The following is a 16,840-nucleotide window of genomic DNA, read 5'->3' as shown; positions in this document are numbered from 1 at the left end:
TACATTTCTAAGTTGTAACCGCCTCCTGTCCAAATCAGTTGTTTTGCTTCTCTCGCTCTGTCGCTGTTGTTTAACCTGTCTGCTGCCACTTTGATAAAATGGTAAAGCACAAGATATTCAAGTTGTAGGAGTTGTCTTCAGGAGGTGGATGCCGAACAGAAACCACACATGAAGGCAAATTAAAAAGCAAGTTTGAACAAATTTCTGTGAAATCCATAAATCCACTAGATTGTTATTAAAATGAAAACATTGAAGAAATGCTCTAGGGAAGCTGTGTGTCTTTTTTGCTCTTTGCCATAGAGAACAACTGGAATCTAATTACTGTAGAATTATACTTTACATAAAATAAAGACACATTTAAAAAATTCTGATAAATTGATTGCCCCCTGTCCGATAAATAAGAACAGTGTCTATGTCTGGAGGTTTGCTTTGGATGGAGAGTGGTTATGGGAAGCAGCACAGCTAAACTTTGCCTCTTCGTCTTAACTCCCTTTAATTCTGTGAGGAAGCTGGGGCTTTTTTTTCCTGTGTCTCCCCAAAGAAGATTCTCTGTCACATTTTCTGGTGTTGGCAGTTGATGCAATACTAATGCGATTTCTAGAAAACTGCTGTGTACCTCACTGGTAGAAGTTGAAAGGTCGCATAGGAGTAAAGGAGGCAGCTTCTCAGGTGAATAAAATTTTGGATAGGTGCTCTTAGAAAGGACACGGTTTATTTGTGATTAGATGTTTCTTTCCTCTGCTACTTTATTTTTCAGAAAATATCAGTTTTTTTCCCCACAGATTTCCTATTGGATGTTGAACAGCAATAGATTTACTACTGTAATGAATAGTCAGTGGTTATTTTTGGAGTTATCAAACCTTTTCTAGCTTCAGTTTTCTTAATACAGCTATTTTTTCTTTTCCTCATTGATACCTTTTAATTTGGGGTGGGGGGCAGGGAGTTGTTTTAATTTGGGGTGTATGTTCATTCATCTCTTTCTAAATAGTGATGTACTTCCTCTGATAACTTTCAGTTTCAAAACAAAAAGTGTTGCCAATCAGAGCAAATATTCTAGTTTAAATGAAAATTATTTCTTGACTTTTTTTTTTTTTTTTTTTTTTAGACTTTCTTATCCAGTGCAGGTAATTGAGGAGAAATTTTTTAAAGTATTTAATGTTTTGGTCTTAAGTTCTTTTTTAACATGTGTTTGTGAACACTGAACACAGAAAACTGTGATTCTCCTGCCTTTACTAAAAACTGATATATAAAAACTGTTTACATGTAGATTTCTTCTTTAAATGATAATTAACATTCATAACTATTTCTGAAAATGCTTTACATACTGTTTCCTCTTAGAGCCAAGTTCTCAAGATGCTTGAAGTGCTCATATTTCGTTATCAAATTTGGCAGCTGAGTATCAGTCTGACTTTAAATCACTTGGAATAAAAATAAAAAAAAAAAAGAAAAGAAAAACTGTATTTTCTTTCTCTCCCTCAGTATCCAACAGAACCACCGGATTGCCTTGTGGATTTTCCTGTTCAGTTTGCTGTTTCTTGGATGCCACAGGTAAACTGCTGTACTATGCATCTTTTTTTAATAACCGAGATACATATGCAATACGTAGGTGGTAATGAGGGATTGGACTTTATTTTTTAACTCTTTTTTTTCCCCTGTGTGCATTTTACTTTTATACATGCTTATGTAAATGTAATAATACTGAACTCCATATTCCTTGTGATAGTGTTTTAAATAGTTCCCTTGCCATATAGATATACCTTGCATGTTGTATGCTTTGCACTCATACTGGCTGTTTGTTCTTAAGTTGTTCATACGGCTGAAATATCTTTAGGAATGATATTAGGAAAATATATGCACAAGAAATGATCGTCTTACAGAAAAGAAGCACCCTCAAAAGTTGACAGACATTAAAAAAAGGCAGTCCCCCGGTTTGTTATCCTGTATAGTTTTCATAACATAATAAAACTTCTTCAGTTACAATCAAAAGAACAACAGGAATGTACTTGATAGAATTCTGATTTCAAAGTTTAACTGATATTGTGAATATAAAGAACCAAGAGCCATTGCCTTTTTTTAGTCTCTCTTGCATTATTTCGTGTATCTTTTTTCCTTAATAGAGCATGTGTACTTGATTAAATGGATGTAAATGTGACCACTTAGATGGAAGTTAATTTGAATTATCTCTAGAAAATAGTTGACGTTTAATTTCATTTAATTCAGGAAAACAGATTTTACATAAATGGTTGCATTTCATAATTCTAACTCTCACGAGGGTTTCTAGCCATCAATAAAGCCTGTCTTTATGGCCCTAAATTTACATAGGGAACATGGCTGAAAGGTTGCATCAGAATGATTTGAAGACGGGCATATAATTTTGACTACAAAGCTCAAGGTTCTGTGTGTCACCTCAGATCCTCTAATATGCGAGCTTGAGGAAATAACTGCAAGAACGGACCATTGCAAATGAAAAATATATTTAGTTTCACGTGTAATTTTAGGTTTTGATTCTCTGGTATGGTTTGCAACAATTTAAACAGATATTGTTTTTCCCTTAAATTACACTGGATTCCATATACCACAGGCAGGATTTTGAGTAGTGTTTCTAACCTCGAACTTTATGCATACTTTTAATAGTATTTCATTAATTTTACAGCCTTGCAATTTATGTTGCCTCAAATTAAAAACATTTCAAATATCCTTGCCAGTCATTGCTTCTCTGTGTTTACTGTTAGAAATTTTAAAGCTACTGGCTGGACTTCTGTTTTAATAAAACGGTCTTGAAAAACATGATATGAAGCAACCTTCTTTGACAAGTTAAAGATGGGAGCGAATATATTAATATTGACATTACGACCAAGTAAAAATCCAGTGTTAAAAATATGACATTCTAATGCTTGAGATCTTAAAATCTTTTTACAGTTAGAATTACCTATGGACTCCTTGAAAACATGAACAATAGATGTTTGTATGTAACTGGAGACGCTGTTTTGAAATCATAAGGTACTGATTCTAGCTGCAGAGAGCCTGCTGTAATACTGAACCAAATACCAGCAACCTGTGCATCGTGCTGACAGAAATGATTTAGTTGTGCAGTCTTTTTTGAAAATTGACCTTATCTGTGTGGGTGACGTGAGCCTAACACTTCTGGGGAAAAAAAATGTGTGTAGTAATTGTGTAAATTGTGTTTATTTTCAAAATACATGCAAATCATTGCAGCAAGCAGTCTTCACGCCCTGGTAAAATAAGGGTTAAGCTTAGATAACACTAAAACACCTCTGGTAGCAGAATTTAGCAGGTCCTTGAGTGGTTAAAAATTTTGGTTCCTAAAAGGGAAAAAGAACACGCTATACCTATTTTCTAGTAAAATAACATGAAGTTTTGATACTGATAGGTCTTAAATTATAATAGTTGTTGGTCATCTTTAAGGTAAAAACTGACAAGGCTTAACTGAAATTATGCAATTGCACTACAGACTATAAACTCCTGTGAAGGAAAATATAAATAGATTTCAGGTAATTGATTTTCCTTTGCCACCCCCCTGTGTGTGCTGTTGCCTATTTCAGGTTCTTTTCAGTGCTCATGGACTTTAAACTTGAGGGGTTGTTGGGTGGCTGGTTTTTTTCTTCTTTTTTTTTTCCCCCTCTCCGTATAATAATAGACATGGCTTTATGGCATCCATATTAAAAATGGGTAATTTTCCTTATGGTCCCTGTCTTCCTGCTGGGTTGATAATGTTTTGATGTATTTTTCTTTTGCTCTGATGAGAGGTCTGCTGCTGCTGCTCTGACATATTCATTTGGATGAATAATTATAACTTGCACAATGTCAAGCTGAAGATGGTAGGGTTTTGTGCGTCATGACAAGCCTAGTAGCCAGTGCAGGTGTCTCACAGCATGATCAGCAACAGCCAGTGTATTCTGGCTCAGAGGAGACATTTTAGAGTAGTAAGAAATCAGCACCAAGGGCAATGCTGCTGCTGCTGCTACTGTTCTAAGTGCCAAATAAATGCAGAGTGCTTCTCAATGACAAGTGCAAGAACATCTACTTATTTCAGTTATATTCTTTTTCTAAATAACCAGAGAAATGTGCCCTCTCCACATTTTAGCACACGCTGTAAGCGTGGTTCTGCGCTTTCAGTGCATCTATATTCTGCTGCCCTCACATCAGGGTATTGTTCCTGTACTGCCCACTGCCCACCTGGTTGGCTACATGAAGGTCAGGAGAGTGGAAATTAATGACTAATGAGGTCGTGCAGCCAGCCAACAATGAAACAGTAATACAAGATTCACAAGGTAGAGTGGTATGAATGAGATTATTCTTTGGTTATTTTGATGAAAACACAGTAAAATGCATTATAATTGTGCTTTTTCTTAGCAAAGGAGCTTCACAGACACCAGCTTTATGTGCATCTATAAATACAGAAAATGGAGGCGGTTGACAAGACACTTTATAAAGATTTCAGAGTGTTGGGTCTCAGTTTCATTTGTGCTGAGGAAAAAAGTTCCCAAACAAATCTAGAGAGTCATAAATTATTTAGGTGATACAGGTGATCCCTTTTCCATCCAACAGCTGCTCACTTTATTAAGTTGTGTTTTATCTGTGAATTCACAAAGGGCAAGCAGGTAACAGCACCTATAGTTTAGGCTACTTTACCTTTGCCATTAGGAGGCTTTGCAGTTGTTCTAATTTTGGATAAGCAAATTTTGTGTTAGGAAGAATTGTAGCAAAAAAAAATCTCAATGAAATAAAGATCACATTTTTATCTTTTTTTAAAAAAATAAATTTTAATGAATTGTTCTGTATTTACCTTAATTAGAACATTCTTACTACCATTTAATTAATATGTAATTTCTCCAGGATTTGGAGCAGGTGTTTGAAACTTGGCAGAACGGCCATATAGCCATATAGCACTTCTGAAAAGTTATTGCGAGGCTTCATGGATTTTACAGCAGGTGCAGACTCAAGACTTCCCCTTTATTCTTCCCAGCCTCTACGGCTCTAGAAATCAGACCCAAGAGCAGAGCGACTTTTTTTCCGTTCCTTCTTACTCCTTTAATTGAAGGAAACAGCGTATGGACAATAGGGGTCAACTTGGGGAAGTGTTCAAATTGGAATAAAGTAAAAAAAGAAGGCAAGAATTGGCATGAGGAGCTACCGGTGATGAGATGGAGATGAGAGTGCAGAGGATAGAAATGGGAACAAAAATATTGCAAAGCCACAGGAGACTTTCTCCTGGTAGAAGAGAAGGTATGTTCCCCTCAGGAACAGACAGGTCCGCAGTATCTGATTTTCCCTGACCAAAGTAAGCGCTTCGTCTCCTACCTGTTACTGAAATGAATGGAGGATACATAGAGTCTGATAGCACAAAGGTAACTTTTGGGTCAAAGTTTTCTAAAACTGCTGGGGAATCATCAAAGTTGATGGGTTTACACGTCTGTTTCCCTGTAAAAAACCAATTTAACCCAGTCTCTACAAACACCTGGTTTCAGAAGTTAAGAGCTCAGAATCACGGCCCTCCAAATGAACGTTAAATTGCCGTCCAGTCCAAAGGACTGCGTTGGTATAGCTTGTATCGGTCTGTATCAGAGCCTTGCCTCATGGAGCCTTGAGCAACCAGGACTTCGAGGCTGAATACATGCTTTGTTGAGAGAGAAAACTGTCTGTGCTGAGAGTCTCGTACAGTGCCTTTTCACAAGTCATCACTAATTGTATTCTTTGTTTTCTACACTCACAACTCGAAATTTGAAAAATCTGGAGAAGTGTTGAGTGGTGAAAGCTGTGACTATGGTCATGGGAGGTGATGCTCTAATAAAAACAGGCCTCTCAAAGCCAGATGAAGGGATCTCAGGCTGAGTATTCCAAACTAACGTTTTCTCGGTCTCTTATTTTTCCATCTGAAAATTCAGAATGGGGCCATCTAATCTGAAAATGCATCTTGATGATAAACTCAATAATGGTTTTGGGCCGCTCAGTTGCTGTGGTGGCCATTATAGGGAGCTGAAGGGAATGGGATCATTAAATCAGGCAGCACATCTCCGGCAAACACTTAGCAAGCTCCCCCTTGAAAGTAATGAGGTGTCCTGGGACTGCAGGGCTTCCTCAGGTGGAGAGGAGGCCGGCTCCAGCTGCTGATTTTGGGTGGATTCACATTTGATGGGTCCTTCAGCAGCCCTAGCTCCAGGTACCTTGTACAGCTACCATAGCGTAGATAATAGTAATTAATAATCACGTCTCCTCTTGCGCTGTTTTGCTAGTCCAAACCAGTAGAACTTTTTTGACCTTGTCTCCTGGTGGACTCTCCATCCCTCATCTCGGAAACTTCTTTGTCCGGCTATGGTTGGTTTTCTTGAGAAGCTCTGGTCAGAATCGCGCAGTGTTTCGGCTTGGCCCAAACCCTCACCAGGGCCTTCTACACTGATTTTAATAACGCCCGGCCAGCCTAGCAGTCACTTGCCAGCCAGAGCAATAGGTGTCAGCGATCCCATAGGGGAACAAAAAAGAAAAGTAGCACGTGATCGAGTTAGAAAAGACTCTGAGATCCCCTTGCGCAAAAACCTGAGGTTTTGTGACTATTCTAGCGCTGGTATCTCCTTACCTCTGCTAGCTCGTCATTCCTACGCGTATGGGCAGCTGATGGCAGCGTCCTCGGTAGTTAGAAATAAAATGCAAGGTTTGTATTATCCATTTTTTAAAAATATTCATTTTGTTTTAAGTTGTGAAAGATTAAACTGCCACATGTCCTTTGTTTTTATAATGGATGTTTTGCCTGATGAGCATGGAAACCGAACAGAGAGAGAGGATGGAGGGATCAGTCTGGTTTTGCTCGTGGGTTTGAGCGTCAGGGCAGCCAGTGATGATATCCTGAATTATGAATCCAAAGAATATTTGCCGTATTTCCTACAAATTCTGATGCGTTTGTACAAAGGTGACCAAGAAATAAGGAGCTTGTGCTGTTTGACATTATTAACGACTATGTTGGTGTGGTGTAGGCAAAAAAAAAAGCAGCGTGATAGCGGTCTTTTCTGAAAGTGCTGGGCAATGACCAAAAATTAGTTGGTTAATCAAATAAAAAGGGATGTTATGGTTTTCACGGTTTGCATGACAAGCATGTGATGTATTTAAATAGCTATAGATGCATTTATGTATATAGCAGGAGACAGCTGGCGACATCAATGAAGCATGCAAATAAGATCAAATGAACAGTGCATTAAAAAAAAAAGATTTAACTACCTTTTTAAGGAACATCATTGAAAAATTACAATTAGTATTAAAATTAATTGGATTTTAAAACTTATCTGTGGGTTATAATCCCTTGATGTTTCTTTTTTTCTAGTGAAACCCTTTGAATTCCCGGAAGATAAAGATAAAAATGATTATTAGAGGATTTATCTGTATGTGATATAGAAAAATGTAAAAAATCAAAATGGAAAGCAACTGTTGCAAGTACCAGAAAATTATGCTATTAATTTAAGTGTCATCAGAGCACAAAAGATCACATTTCAGGACTGTGTGAAAATTATTAAAATACTGGAAATAATAGTACTTAAGATGAAGATATTATACTCTAAGATGTGGTTAAGTGACTGACACTATTATATCACTTCAGGTATTATAAAAGTAACAAAATGCTTTTAAAGATAATAAGCGTTACATTTTGAGATTGGCAGTATTCACACTTTTCTGCTTAAGTGCTTTCCTACTTTAATATAATTTAATAACAGCAGGAAAAAATGTAGCATTTTATTTCTAAGCTACACCATTTCTTTCTAAAATATGTATGTGTAAAATATAAAAACTTATTACATATAAAAACCTTATTTCTTATCTGCGAATGTTCCTATAATTTGCTTCTTTTTGTCCAGGTGAGAAGGGAAGAAGGTAATTACTAAAGACTAAAGGAGACCGTTTCATGTATATTTTGTGTTATTTATAGAAAAATACCTCTTTAAGAACTGAACATTTCATTTGCTTTTTCTTTTTGACCCCGAGAACTTGTTCCCAGGCCAAAAGACGTCTGAAATCTGGCCCTTTTTACAGCCATTTTGTTTTTCAAAACGTACTTTACCATCGCTTGATCTGACGCGAAGAAGTCCGGTCGCTTCTCTCCTATCCTTCCTGCTTTTTACTCCTGCATTTAATTGTTCGGGTGTGTTCTGTGTAAACGGTTTCAAACGACCCTTTGGTGCTCCCAAAGGATTCCTCTTTCTCTACTCTCGACTTTCCCGCTCCCAAACAATGTGAGGAAACAGGTTATCTGGGAAGAGTCTGTCCCCAAAACACTTCCCCGTTCCCTTCAGCTCCCTTCCCCGCCGCCTTCGTCTGGTGCCTTCACGCCCTCGCGTTTTCCCTTTCCCCCCCGCGAGGCCGGGTTCTGTCGGCTCCGTGTTCTCCTGGGCTGTTCGGGGCGCTTCCCAGTTCCTCCGCTGAGTCCCTCCGACGGCGGGCTCAAAACCCGCGTGGGGTATTACTCCGAGCAGAACTCATCTCTCTCCTCCTCCTGCGTTCTTCGCCTCCTTTCGGTTCCCTAAATTCATGTTTTGCACCCTCTGGGCATCTGCATTTGGAAAGGTGCTGACTGCCGAGTGTTTTCTCTACTGGCAGAAGTCTTTCCCTGTAGAAATAGTTACTTTTGTGCTCACTGCTGATTTTAAAAAGACTTCTTTTGCATCACTGTTCTGTATGTTGTCCTGTATAATGAAAGATTTTTCTGATTCCGTCTAATCCACTCTCAAATATTGAAATCCCTTGAGTGTAATCCTCTGATTATGAGATGGCTTCTCCTTCCCTTACCGTATTTACATGGCTTCAAATCTAATGTTAAGTACCTGGTTTTATACTGCTTAATTTTGAGATAATTATGACATTGTTAGGCTATATTTCTTAGAGCCTCTAAAAAAATAAATAAGCTACGTTAGTGACGTGGGTATTTCTGTGTGTTTGTATTTGGTACCGCTGCCGTGTTGCTCAGCTGAAGTACAGCCAAAATATCAGAATGGCGTTAGAAGTTTAATAGCAGCTAATGATGATTTTTACTTTAATTTTACAGGAGTTTGTTACAAGTTACAATGCAAATTAACAGTTGTTAGCGGTTTTCAGAAAAGTTTCCTAAAAAGGAGTGTAAAATGTTATCAAATCCAGGTACGATGGATGTATGCCACACGTTAGATCTACCAGGGTTAGAGTACTTCTTTGTACGCAGGATACAGCTGTTCTTTATTTGAGTTATTTCAGCTTAAAAAAACGTGAGGTTTTATGCTCCCATGATGATACAACTGGATACGTACTTATATTTTAACACTTCTTAAATTACCTACCGTTTGTTTTTTAAATATTCGATACGGCTGTAGGTGCAAACACTATGAAATTTGTTTAAATGTCTTCTTTTCTTAGAACTCCTTAACGGACATTTATAATCAGTTCCTGGCGGCATTGGAATCGCTGAAAGAATTCTGGGATGCCATGGATGAAATCGATGGGAAGACATGGGTGCTTGAGCCGGAAAATCCCACACGGAGCGCTACAGCAAGAAGGATTGCGATAGGTAGGACAAGATTGGCAGGAATGCAGTGGGTTTGAGAAGTGAAACTCGGGGTGCTGGTTTGCTTTGCCTTTCTAATCAGGTGGTGCTTGGTAGAGTTAGGAAAGGTAGCACTTAAAACCAGCAAGACACAACTCTCTTCGTTGGTGTATTAAAAAAAAGCAGCCTTGCACAGACTACTGAGCCTCTTTAGGAAATGAATTACAACTTTATGGGGTTACATAAAATGAGTTTCTGCAGGAAAATACTGTGTATTTGTAAATTATGAACATTTAACTGTCAAAAACTGAGGACTTGCATGAAAACTCTAGAAGACTCAGTATTTGTGAAAAATCCATTGAGGTGAAGCCCTTCTCTCGTTCACAAATTCCTCAGTTTTTTAACAGACTACTACTTTAGATTGATCCCGTCCTGGAAGAGCGAAGGGAATATGAGAGTGCAGTCAAACGGGAGAAAAGGGGTTTACAAGAGGCAGGTGGGGAGGGCAAAGAAAGAAGAGAAGAGAGGAAATTAGAGGCTTACAGCGTTAACCATCTGAAAAAGTACCTTAATTCATATACCTGGCATTTTAAAGTCTTAATGTATATAGGATAAGGAGTCTTGTAATTGCGAAGGAGAAGCTTGCCACTGTCACAAGTTAGAAATACAGGGGAAATGTTGTCTTTGAAAGACGAGTTCTGGTTTTTAGCTGAAATCCAAAATACCCATAGGACATTGTAGGAATTGAGAAGATGCAATGGACCAGCATAGACCTGAGTTGTCCCCGCAGCCTGTGGAGAGGCTGGTTGCCTGCGGAGCGAGGAAGGCAAGGAGCTCGTGGGGGGCTGAGGCTGCTCGTGCGCTGGGGGACAGAAAAAGTTCAGCAACCGGCTAAAATGACATGGGTCCGACACCGCTTGCGTGTGTGCGTGTGCGTGGTCGGGGTGGCTTCATCTGGGTGCCGCTGCGCTTCGGCACAGCCCGCTGAAAGGGAACGAAAAGCCTCAAAACGCGCCTCAGGTTGGATCGGGGCAGGGCAGTCCGGGGCTCTGAGCCCCTTGTTGTCGGTGACAGACAATCTGCAGTTAGGACTGAACTTTGGTTTCGTTCATTCCAATGTCTCCAAGGAGGGTAAGCCTAACGTACCTCTTAATTGCAAAAAATGTTGGGTTTCACCTGTTTTTATTTAGAAGAGCATTTGCTGGGAGGTTTTTAACCTGGATCCGGAACATTTTTGAGCTGCTTACCCCTTGGGAATAGCAGACCTTAGGAGGATGATGGGGGATCTGGTAAAAGAAAAACATTTGCTTTTTCAAAAATAGTCGTCGTTCGCTCCGTCCAGGGGTATGCTGTGGAGGCGACTGACTTTTACCGCTTACTATTGTCGTTATGCTTCTCTTTTTGACTGTAAAAGACGACGAGGACTTAATAACTACTACCGTTACAATTTCACTAAGATTTTGAATGGATTATGTCATCTAGCTTGAGTTTGATCATTCAGAAATAAGTCTAAGTGTTAAGGCTAAGCATAGTCTATATAAGAAATGCACGACTGGCTGTTGTATTTAATCAGTTGCTATTTTTAATTACAGTCCATTGAAATTTAAATATTTAATATATACTGGTATTTTGTACAATTATTTGGTATTTTGTACAATTATTTGGATACCTATCAACTTTGTTATTATTTGTAGTAATGAAAACCAGCCTGAATTAACCAATTTAAAACTGCCTTTAAAAAAAGGTGAATGTTTCCGTTTTCAAATACTTGACTGGAAAGAAAAGCTTCCCCTACGACTGACTTGCTTTCTCATTGTAGGGAACAACGTCTCGGTGAACATCGAGGTCGATCCTCGGCATCCGAAGATGCTCCCCGAGTGTTATTTTCTGGGAGCAGATCACGGTAAGGCAGCGGACGGACGCCCTTTGTTTCTCTTCTGGCACCTGAGCTCTGGTGAGCAGATACTGGTGTGAGCTGTGTCAGACTCCTGGGGTAAACGTCACTGGGGCAGAGGCAGGAATTACGCTGAATACGTGCGTAGGGGAGTTTGACACAGTAGATGCTGGGGTTTTAACAGCCTAAATCCCCAGCACGCTGTTTTGCTCTGTGAGTGACACTTTGCGCCAGTGCTTTCCTAGCAGAGTTTAGAGGGAACCCTGTGTCCTACAGGTGATTACCCAATCGTGTTTATATTTTAATACAATGTTCTTTCTAAAGAGAAATTAAAAATTTACTACGTATGTCCTAATGGCGTTTGGAAAGTAAGTAAGTCTCTTACTCTGCGTTCCACAGCTTTTTACCAACTTTTTAAAGTAACTACAATCGTATCTTCAACAGCATGGTATTTTAACCATTAGTGTAATGAATTCCCCAAACCAAACACCAAGACCAGTCATTGATTTACATACCTGAAATAATTAAAAAAGCCCAACCCATGCCTTCCCCTTCAGTGCTGAAACATGAGAGGTTAAATTGGGTGGGGGAGCAAAGGGGATCCTGAAGGTGATGTAATGATTTCTGTACGTCGTTTGCAGTGGTTAACCCCCTGAGAATTAAGCTGAACGACAATATGCACTTATGGTAAGCATCTTTAATAATACAGGTTGGAAATGGTGTTTGCTGTTCCTCGTGTTGACTTTTTTTCTCCCTCTCTCCCACCTGCAGGGATCCAGAAATCAGTTTATTACAAAACTTGAAAGACCTCTTAGAAATTGATTTTCCATCTCGTGCTGCGCTAGAAAAAAGCGTAAGTTGCTTTTTGTTAATGATCAGCTGTTACTTCTCAATAAGTAAAATTTAAATGGTCACTTTATAACTGCCAGCAAAAATAAGAGACTTAGAAGAGAGGTAATTGGATTAATATATTGTCATAAGGACTTCTGAACTTCAAGCAACAATTGTCAGAGCTTGTTAACCTTTGATTAGAGGTGCGCACTTTCCTGCGGCCTTCGTAGCAGTAAGGCGATTAATAACAGGCTTCGCTATTAAAAGGGAAAGAGGAAGTTCCAGAGCAGCTAATGAGATGTGGAAAATCCAAACATTCTGTTATGGATGTTGATGACTTAAGTTCTAATTAGGTAGAGCTGCTTAGAGGGGACAAGAGGCCATCCAAATACTGGTGCATTTCAAACAAACTTGGAATTAATTTTTGACAATGCTGTAACACTGGATTACTAGCTTTGCTTTCGCTTGTGAAATTTTTAAATTAATATCTGACTGTGAGGTCCTGTGTCTTATGTCCAAACGTAATGGCAAATCATTGTGTTTAATAAAAAAGAAACAGCGGGGCCCAAGAGTATGAAAATGCTTGGCAAACTAGACGTAATTCAGTGAGAGGATAAAATACAGCCTAGCGAAGTCGTGTAGATCTGGCAGCTAATCGCTCTTTGTACCATGATGCTGTCAACATACACATATTGAAGGCAAAAATATTCAGCAGGTCTAAGTGACAAAAATGCAAAGGCAAAGACAAACAGATGAACGCGTCTTCTGCGTCACCAGCCCTGTTTTGTCCTTGCAGTTGTACTGCAAGCTAAAACATGTTGTGTGTTAAGGATTTTGCGAAGGACTGTGGGATCTGCTATGCCTATCGACTCGACGGCACTGCTCCCGATCAAGTGTGCGACGATCCCCGATGCGGACAACCTTTTCACCAGGCTTGCCTGTATGAGGTAAAGTAATTAACGGGACAAACTTGCCCGTTAACTTGCGGATTCTAGAAAATCAGCATTGCCCACTTACATTTCAGATGAAGCAAAGTCCTTTAAGGAGTGCTACAGCAGTCGCTGTGCTTCCTCTGGTCTTCTAACCCCCAATTCCTAAATAAGCTCCCTTATTTAGGAGGGGAACCTGCCTCACGTTGTGCTTATACAGACTCTGACCTGACACGCGCCGTGTCAGGTCTTGATCAAATGAACTCTGTTGGGAAAAACCCCTGGTAACAGATTCTTCTTCAATTTGATATGAAACAAATGTGAATTTTAATCTACTTACTTCTGTTGCAGTGGCTACAAGGTCTTCCTTCTAGCAGGCAGAGTTTTAATGTCATCTTTGGTGAATGTCCGTATTGCAATAAGGTAAGGAAGTCTAATGAAAATGGGTGAGTGAACTAAATGGTGCGTGGTAGCTTAGATAAAGGCGAAAACTATAACAAAGTCAGCTGTAAAATAGAGCTTGTGGCTACTATCTTCCCTTTACACATTGGAATAAAGAGAGGAAAACTTTAAATTCCCAGGCATTTGATCCATCAGTATATAACTAAAGGTTTTCTGAAACAGTATAGACACACCAGTTATCGACACACTTGTGTTAGAATTTAATATCACACGCCAGTGTATTTCATGATACTTTTTTAATGTTGCTGCAGCAAAGGTCCAGTTTCAAAAAAAAAAAAAAAACCTGGAAAAAAAAAAGAATCCCAACATTCGTAACAGAAAACAGCCTTGTACAAATACTTTAGTGCATACGTAACTATTGAGTACGGATTTGGAAAGTTTAAGTGAACCTGCCTTCAAAAGATATGTATTGACAATATTATTTAAAAAAATCTTTTCCAAGCCACTGACCCTGAAATCTTCAACGAAGAAACTTTAAGAAAGAACCGCGTGATGGGAACGCCACTGCACTGACGCTGAAGACATTGCGACAGGGACATCAAAGAAAATACAAGGAAAATAATATTAGAGGCAGAAGTACAAGGATAGCGATGCTGTAGTGGCACGTTTCGCCACTAAATGCAACCCTGAATAGAATAGCTATGGAAGGACGAGCGACGTCAGAAGCAGTTTCCTGCAATGACGCTGGCTGATCTGTAGTCACGAGTTGATCGCGTTTCTTTCTGGGTTCTGAGAATATGGCTTGGGGGTCGAAGGGTGGTAATTCTCTTGCAGTGTCTTTCTACGGGGAAAAAAGAGAGTTATAATAAACTTCATGTTGAATAAGTGAGATGTGAATCGGAAAAACAAAGATGCCATCTGGGTATTTAAGTTATCCTAGAGAAAGCAATCCAATTCTTACAAAGGCTTAACTCCGGGAGTTGCAGGTATAAGTATATTGGATATTACGTGTATAACATTAGGTATGATTAACCACCCTCTCAAGAGACATACTCTATATTTATTACTGAAGTCAACAGCTGAAATCCTTCTATATCTTTAACTTGTTTCCAAAAAAAATTAATATATTAAGTCTTTACAGTGTTCTGCTAATAAAGTTTTAGCCTAGACATTACTCTGAAGTTTGATTTGCCGTTTTAATTTGTGTAAGTTTTTGCATGTCCTAGTGAAGCTCAAGGTCTCCTGATTTATGACAGGTAGCATAAATACGCCAGTAGCGTGGGGTTTGCTCTCGTTGGGTAGGGGGGCGGCTGGGGGTTGTTTAGGTCTCCGGAAGCAATGTCGTCCTTGGCTTACCTTTCTGATCTCCGTCTCTGAAAGGGATTCCCAAACACTACAATTCTGTTTCTCACATATCTTGACCATATTTTCCACTGTCCCTTAGAAAATTTTCCACCTTTGGTTTCCTTTCTGTGACCCCATTCACAAGATGTTGTTTTTTAACAATACATCCCACTTCATTTCAACCCTAGCAATACAGTTTTCTCGGTGAATATTCATAACTTAGATTGTATTTCTCTAATAGAATTTTCCTCTCTTCCTGGTTTATTCCTCTTTCAAATTAGTGACAGACATGTCTGCTTCTTTTCTTTTAATGAAATAGAAAGATAATCTAGTAGATTATCTATAGATAATAAAGAGATATCTATCTAGGTATCTATCTATAGATAATAGAAAGATAATATCTAATAGAAAGATATTATCATGTCCAACATAAAGGCAGCTCATGTGTTTTTTCTTCTCTGCTTTTTGTTGTTTCCATATTATTTTCTAGACGTTACTGCCTCGTTCTCTCTTTCCCGGTTTGTCAGCTGTCCCGTTTCTCACAAGCGTCCTACCCTTCTTGTCCTGCTCCTCTCAGTCAGGTGTTGCCCTTTCAGCAGAGAAATGTTTCTCGGTTTAATTTATACCTAAACTGTAACTGCTTTCCAGCAGCATCCCACGAAGCAGACCCACTCCTTGCGTTGTCCCAGCTACGTGACATTTTTCTGAATGTGCTTCCCCAAGAGCTGAAGCAGGGAGAAAGAGAACTTTCCCTCCAGGTTCCGTATTCGGACCTTTAACCGCACGGTCTCTGACCGGCAAGAGGGCGGCCATCCCCCCTGAGCGGCTAAGCTGGAGTGAGGTGCCTGCACTTAACTACTCCAGGTAGTTGCCTAACCAAAGTGTCTAGAATTGCTCCCTGGAGAACGCCTGCCAGCCTCTCGCCGCTCTGGTTCCTGCACGAACCATTATGTCTTTTCCCGCTTTGTGCCTGAAGAATCCTCCTGAATTTCCATAACCTAAAATCTCCTGTACAGCTTTCCTTTACCGAGCTCCTAAGTTATGTGAAAGGAATTAAGAGGAAGTCTGCAAATTGAAACTAATACAATCCTGCCTTTTTTTCCTTCTCCAGTTTCTCATTTGAATATCTTAAATGTTATCTGACATGCATTTTAACTCTCCCCTGTTATGCATAAGATTCAGTGAGTACCACAGAACTACTGTACATAGATGCAGCATTATTCATCATTTTGGAAATCTGGAAACACAGTGGCTTTTCCTGTAGAAAGACTAAATCAAAACACAAATACATCTAAATACTGGAGCAGCGATTAGTCCCATTCCTGTAGAAATGTACTTTTCCTTCCTCCCGCAAAAAGGAGGGAAACACAGATTCCCCCAGTTACTCTCCAGTATCAAGATCTACAGCCCATACTGTGTGCTTGCTGTTCAAGAGAACAGGGGAGGTCATACCAGCTCTTTTTTTCCCCTCTATGTCATGCTGGAAACCTAAATGTGGCTCTTTTCCCATATCCACTGCTTTCTTAGGACTACGGTAGCTTTTATACAAAATACACAGGAGGGAGGAGATTTGGGGGAGAGATTTACTACCTTTTTTTTTTGCTAATACTTTTTAAATTTTACATTTGAGGACTAGGAAGTAGCACTGGAATATCTTCACATTACAAAATCGTATTTGTTACTTTGAGTCGCTGCTGTGTCAGGACTCCAGAGACTTTGCAGAATCTGTCTACCTTGCTATCAGCCAAAGCATCTCCAAAAATTGTTCTGCTCACCACTTTACTGCCTGACGCTCTCAGGTACAGCTGTGCTTTTTCTGCTTCGCCCTCCTAGCTTGTACCGGAGTCTCCAGGCAGTGATCAGCAGACGGCTTAAAGCAAAGAATTTTGGATTAATAATAAAGCTACCTTTAAAGTTGCCTTT

General features: G+C 39.4%; 2 protein-coding genes across 3 annotated transcripts in view; one reads left to right on the top strand and one right to left on the bottom strand.

Moving 5' to 3' along the window:
- FANCL (FA complementation group L) overlaps positions 1-14,111 on the top strand; it is a gene marked incomplete at both ends in the record, with an annotated part of 31,589 nt that extends 17,478 nt beyond the window's left edge. Inside the window, 8 exons of the mRNA XM_082307578.1 lie at positions 1,480-1,548; positions 9,391-9,541; positions 11,337-11,420; positions 12,053-12,098; positions 12,183-12,264; positions 13,073-13,189; positions 13,523-13,594; positions 14,076-14,111. Coding sequence (XP_082163704.1) covers positions 1,480-1,548; positions 9,391-9,541; positions 11,337-11,420; positions 12,053-12,098; positions 12,183-12,264; positions 13,073-13,189; positions 13,523-13,594; positions 14,076-14,111 — 657 coding nt within the window. The remainder of the gene's footprint in view (positions 1-1,479; positions 1,549-9,390; positions 9,542-11,336; positions 11,421-12,052; positions 12,099-12,182; positions 12,265-13,072; positions 13,190-13,522; positions 13,595-14,075) is intronic.
- Positions 14,112-14,171: 60 nt separating this feature from the next.
- VRK2 (VRK serine/threonine kinase 2) overlaps positions 14,172-16,840 on the bottom strand; it is a gene marked incomplete at its 3' end in the record, with an annotated part of 46,388 nt that continues 43,719 nt past the window's right edge. The window contains exons 14-15 of one of the 2 annotated variants that reach the window (XM_082307577.1): positions 16,693-16,787; positions 14,397-14,414 (exon numbers count right to left, since the gene is read on the bottom strand). In XM_082307577.1, the coding sequence (XP_082163703.1) occupies positions 16,713-16,787 (75 nt within the window). Of the gene's footprint in view, positions 14,415-16,692; positions 16,788-16,840 lie in introns of both variants that reach the window. The other variant, XM_082307576.1, reaches the window with a different exon arrangement.

Source organism: Platalea leucorodia, assembly GCF_965183815.1.
Source record: "Platalea leucorodia genome assembly, chromosome: 3".
Lineage (NCBI taxonomy): Eukaryota > Metazoa > Chordata > Aves > Pelecaniformes > Threskiornithidae > Platalea > Platalea leucorodia.
The sequence above is the reverse complement of the archived record's forward strand: the minus strand, read 5'-3'. Positions and strand labels throughout refer to the sequence as shown.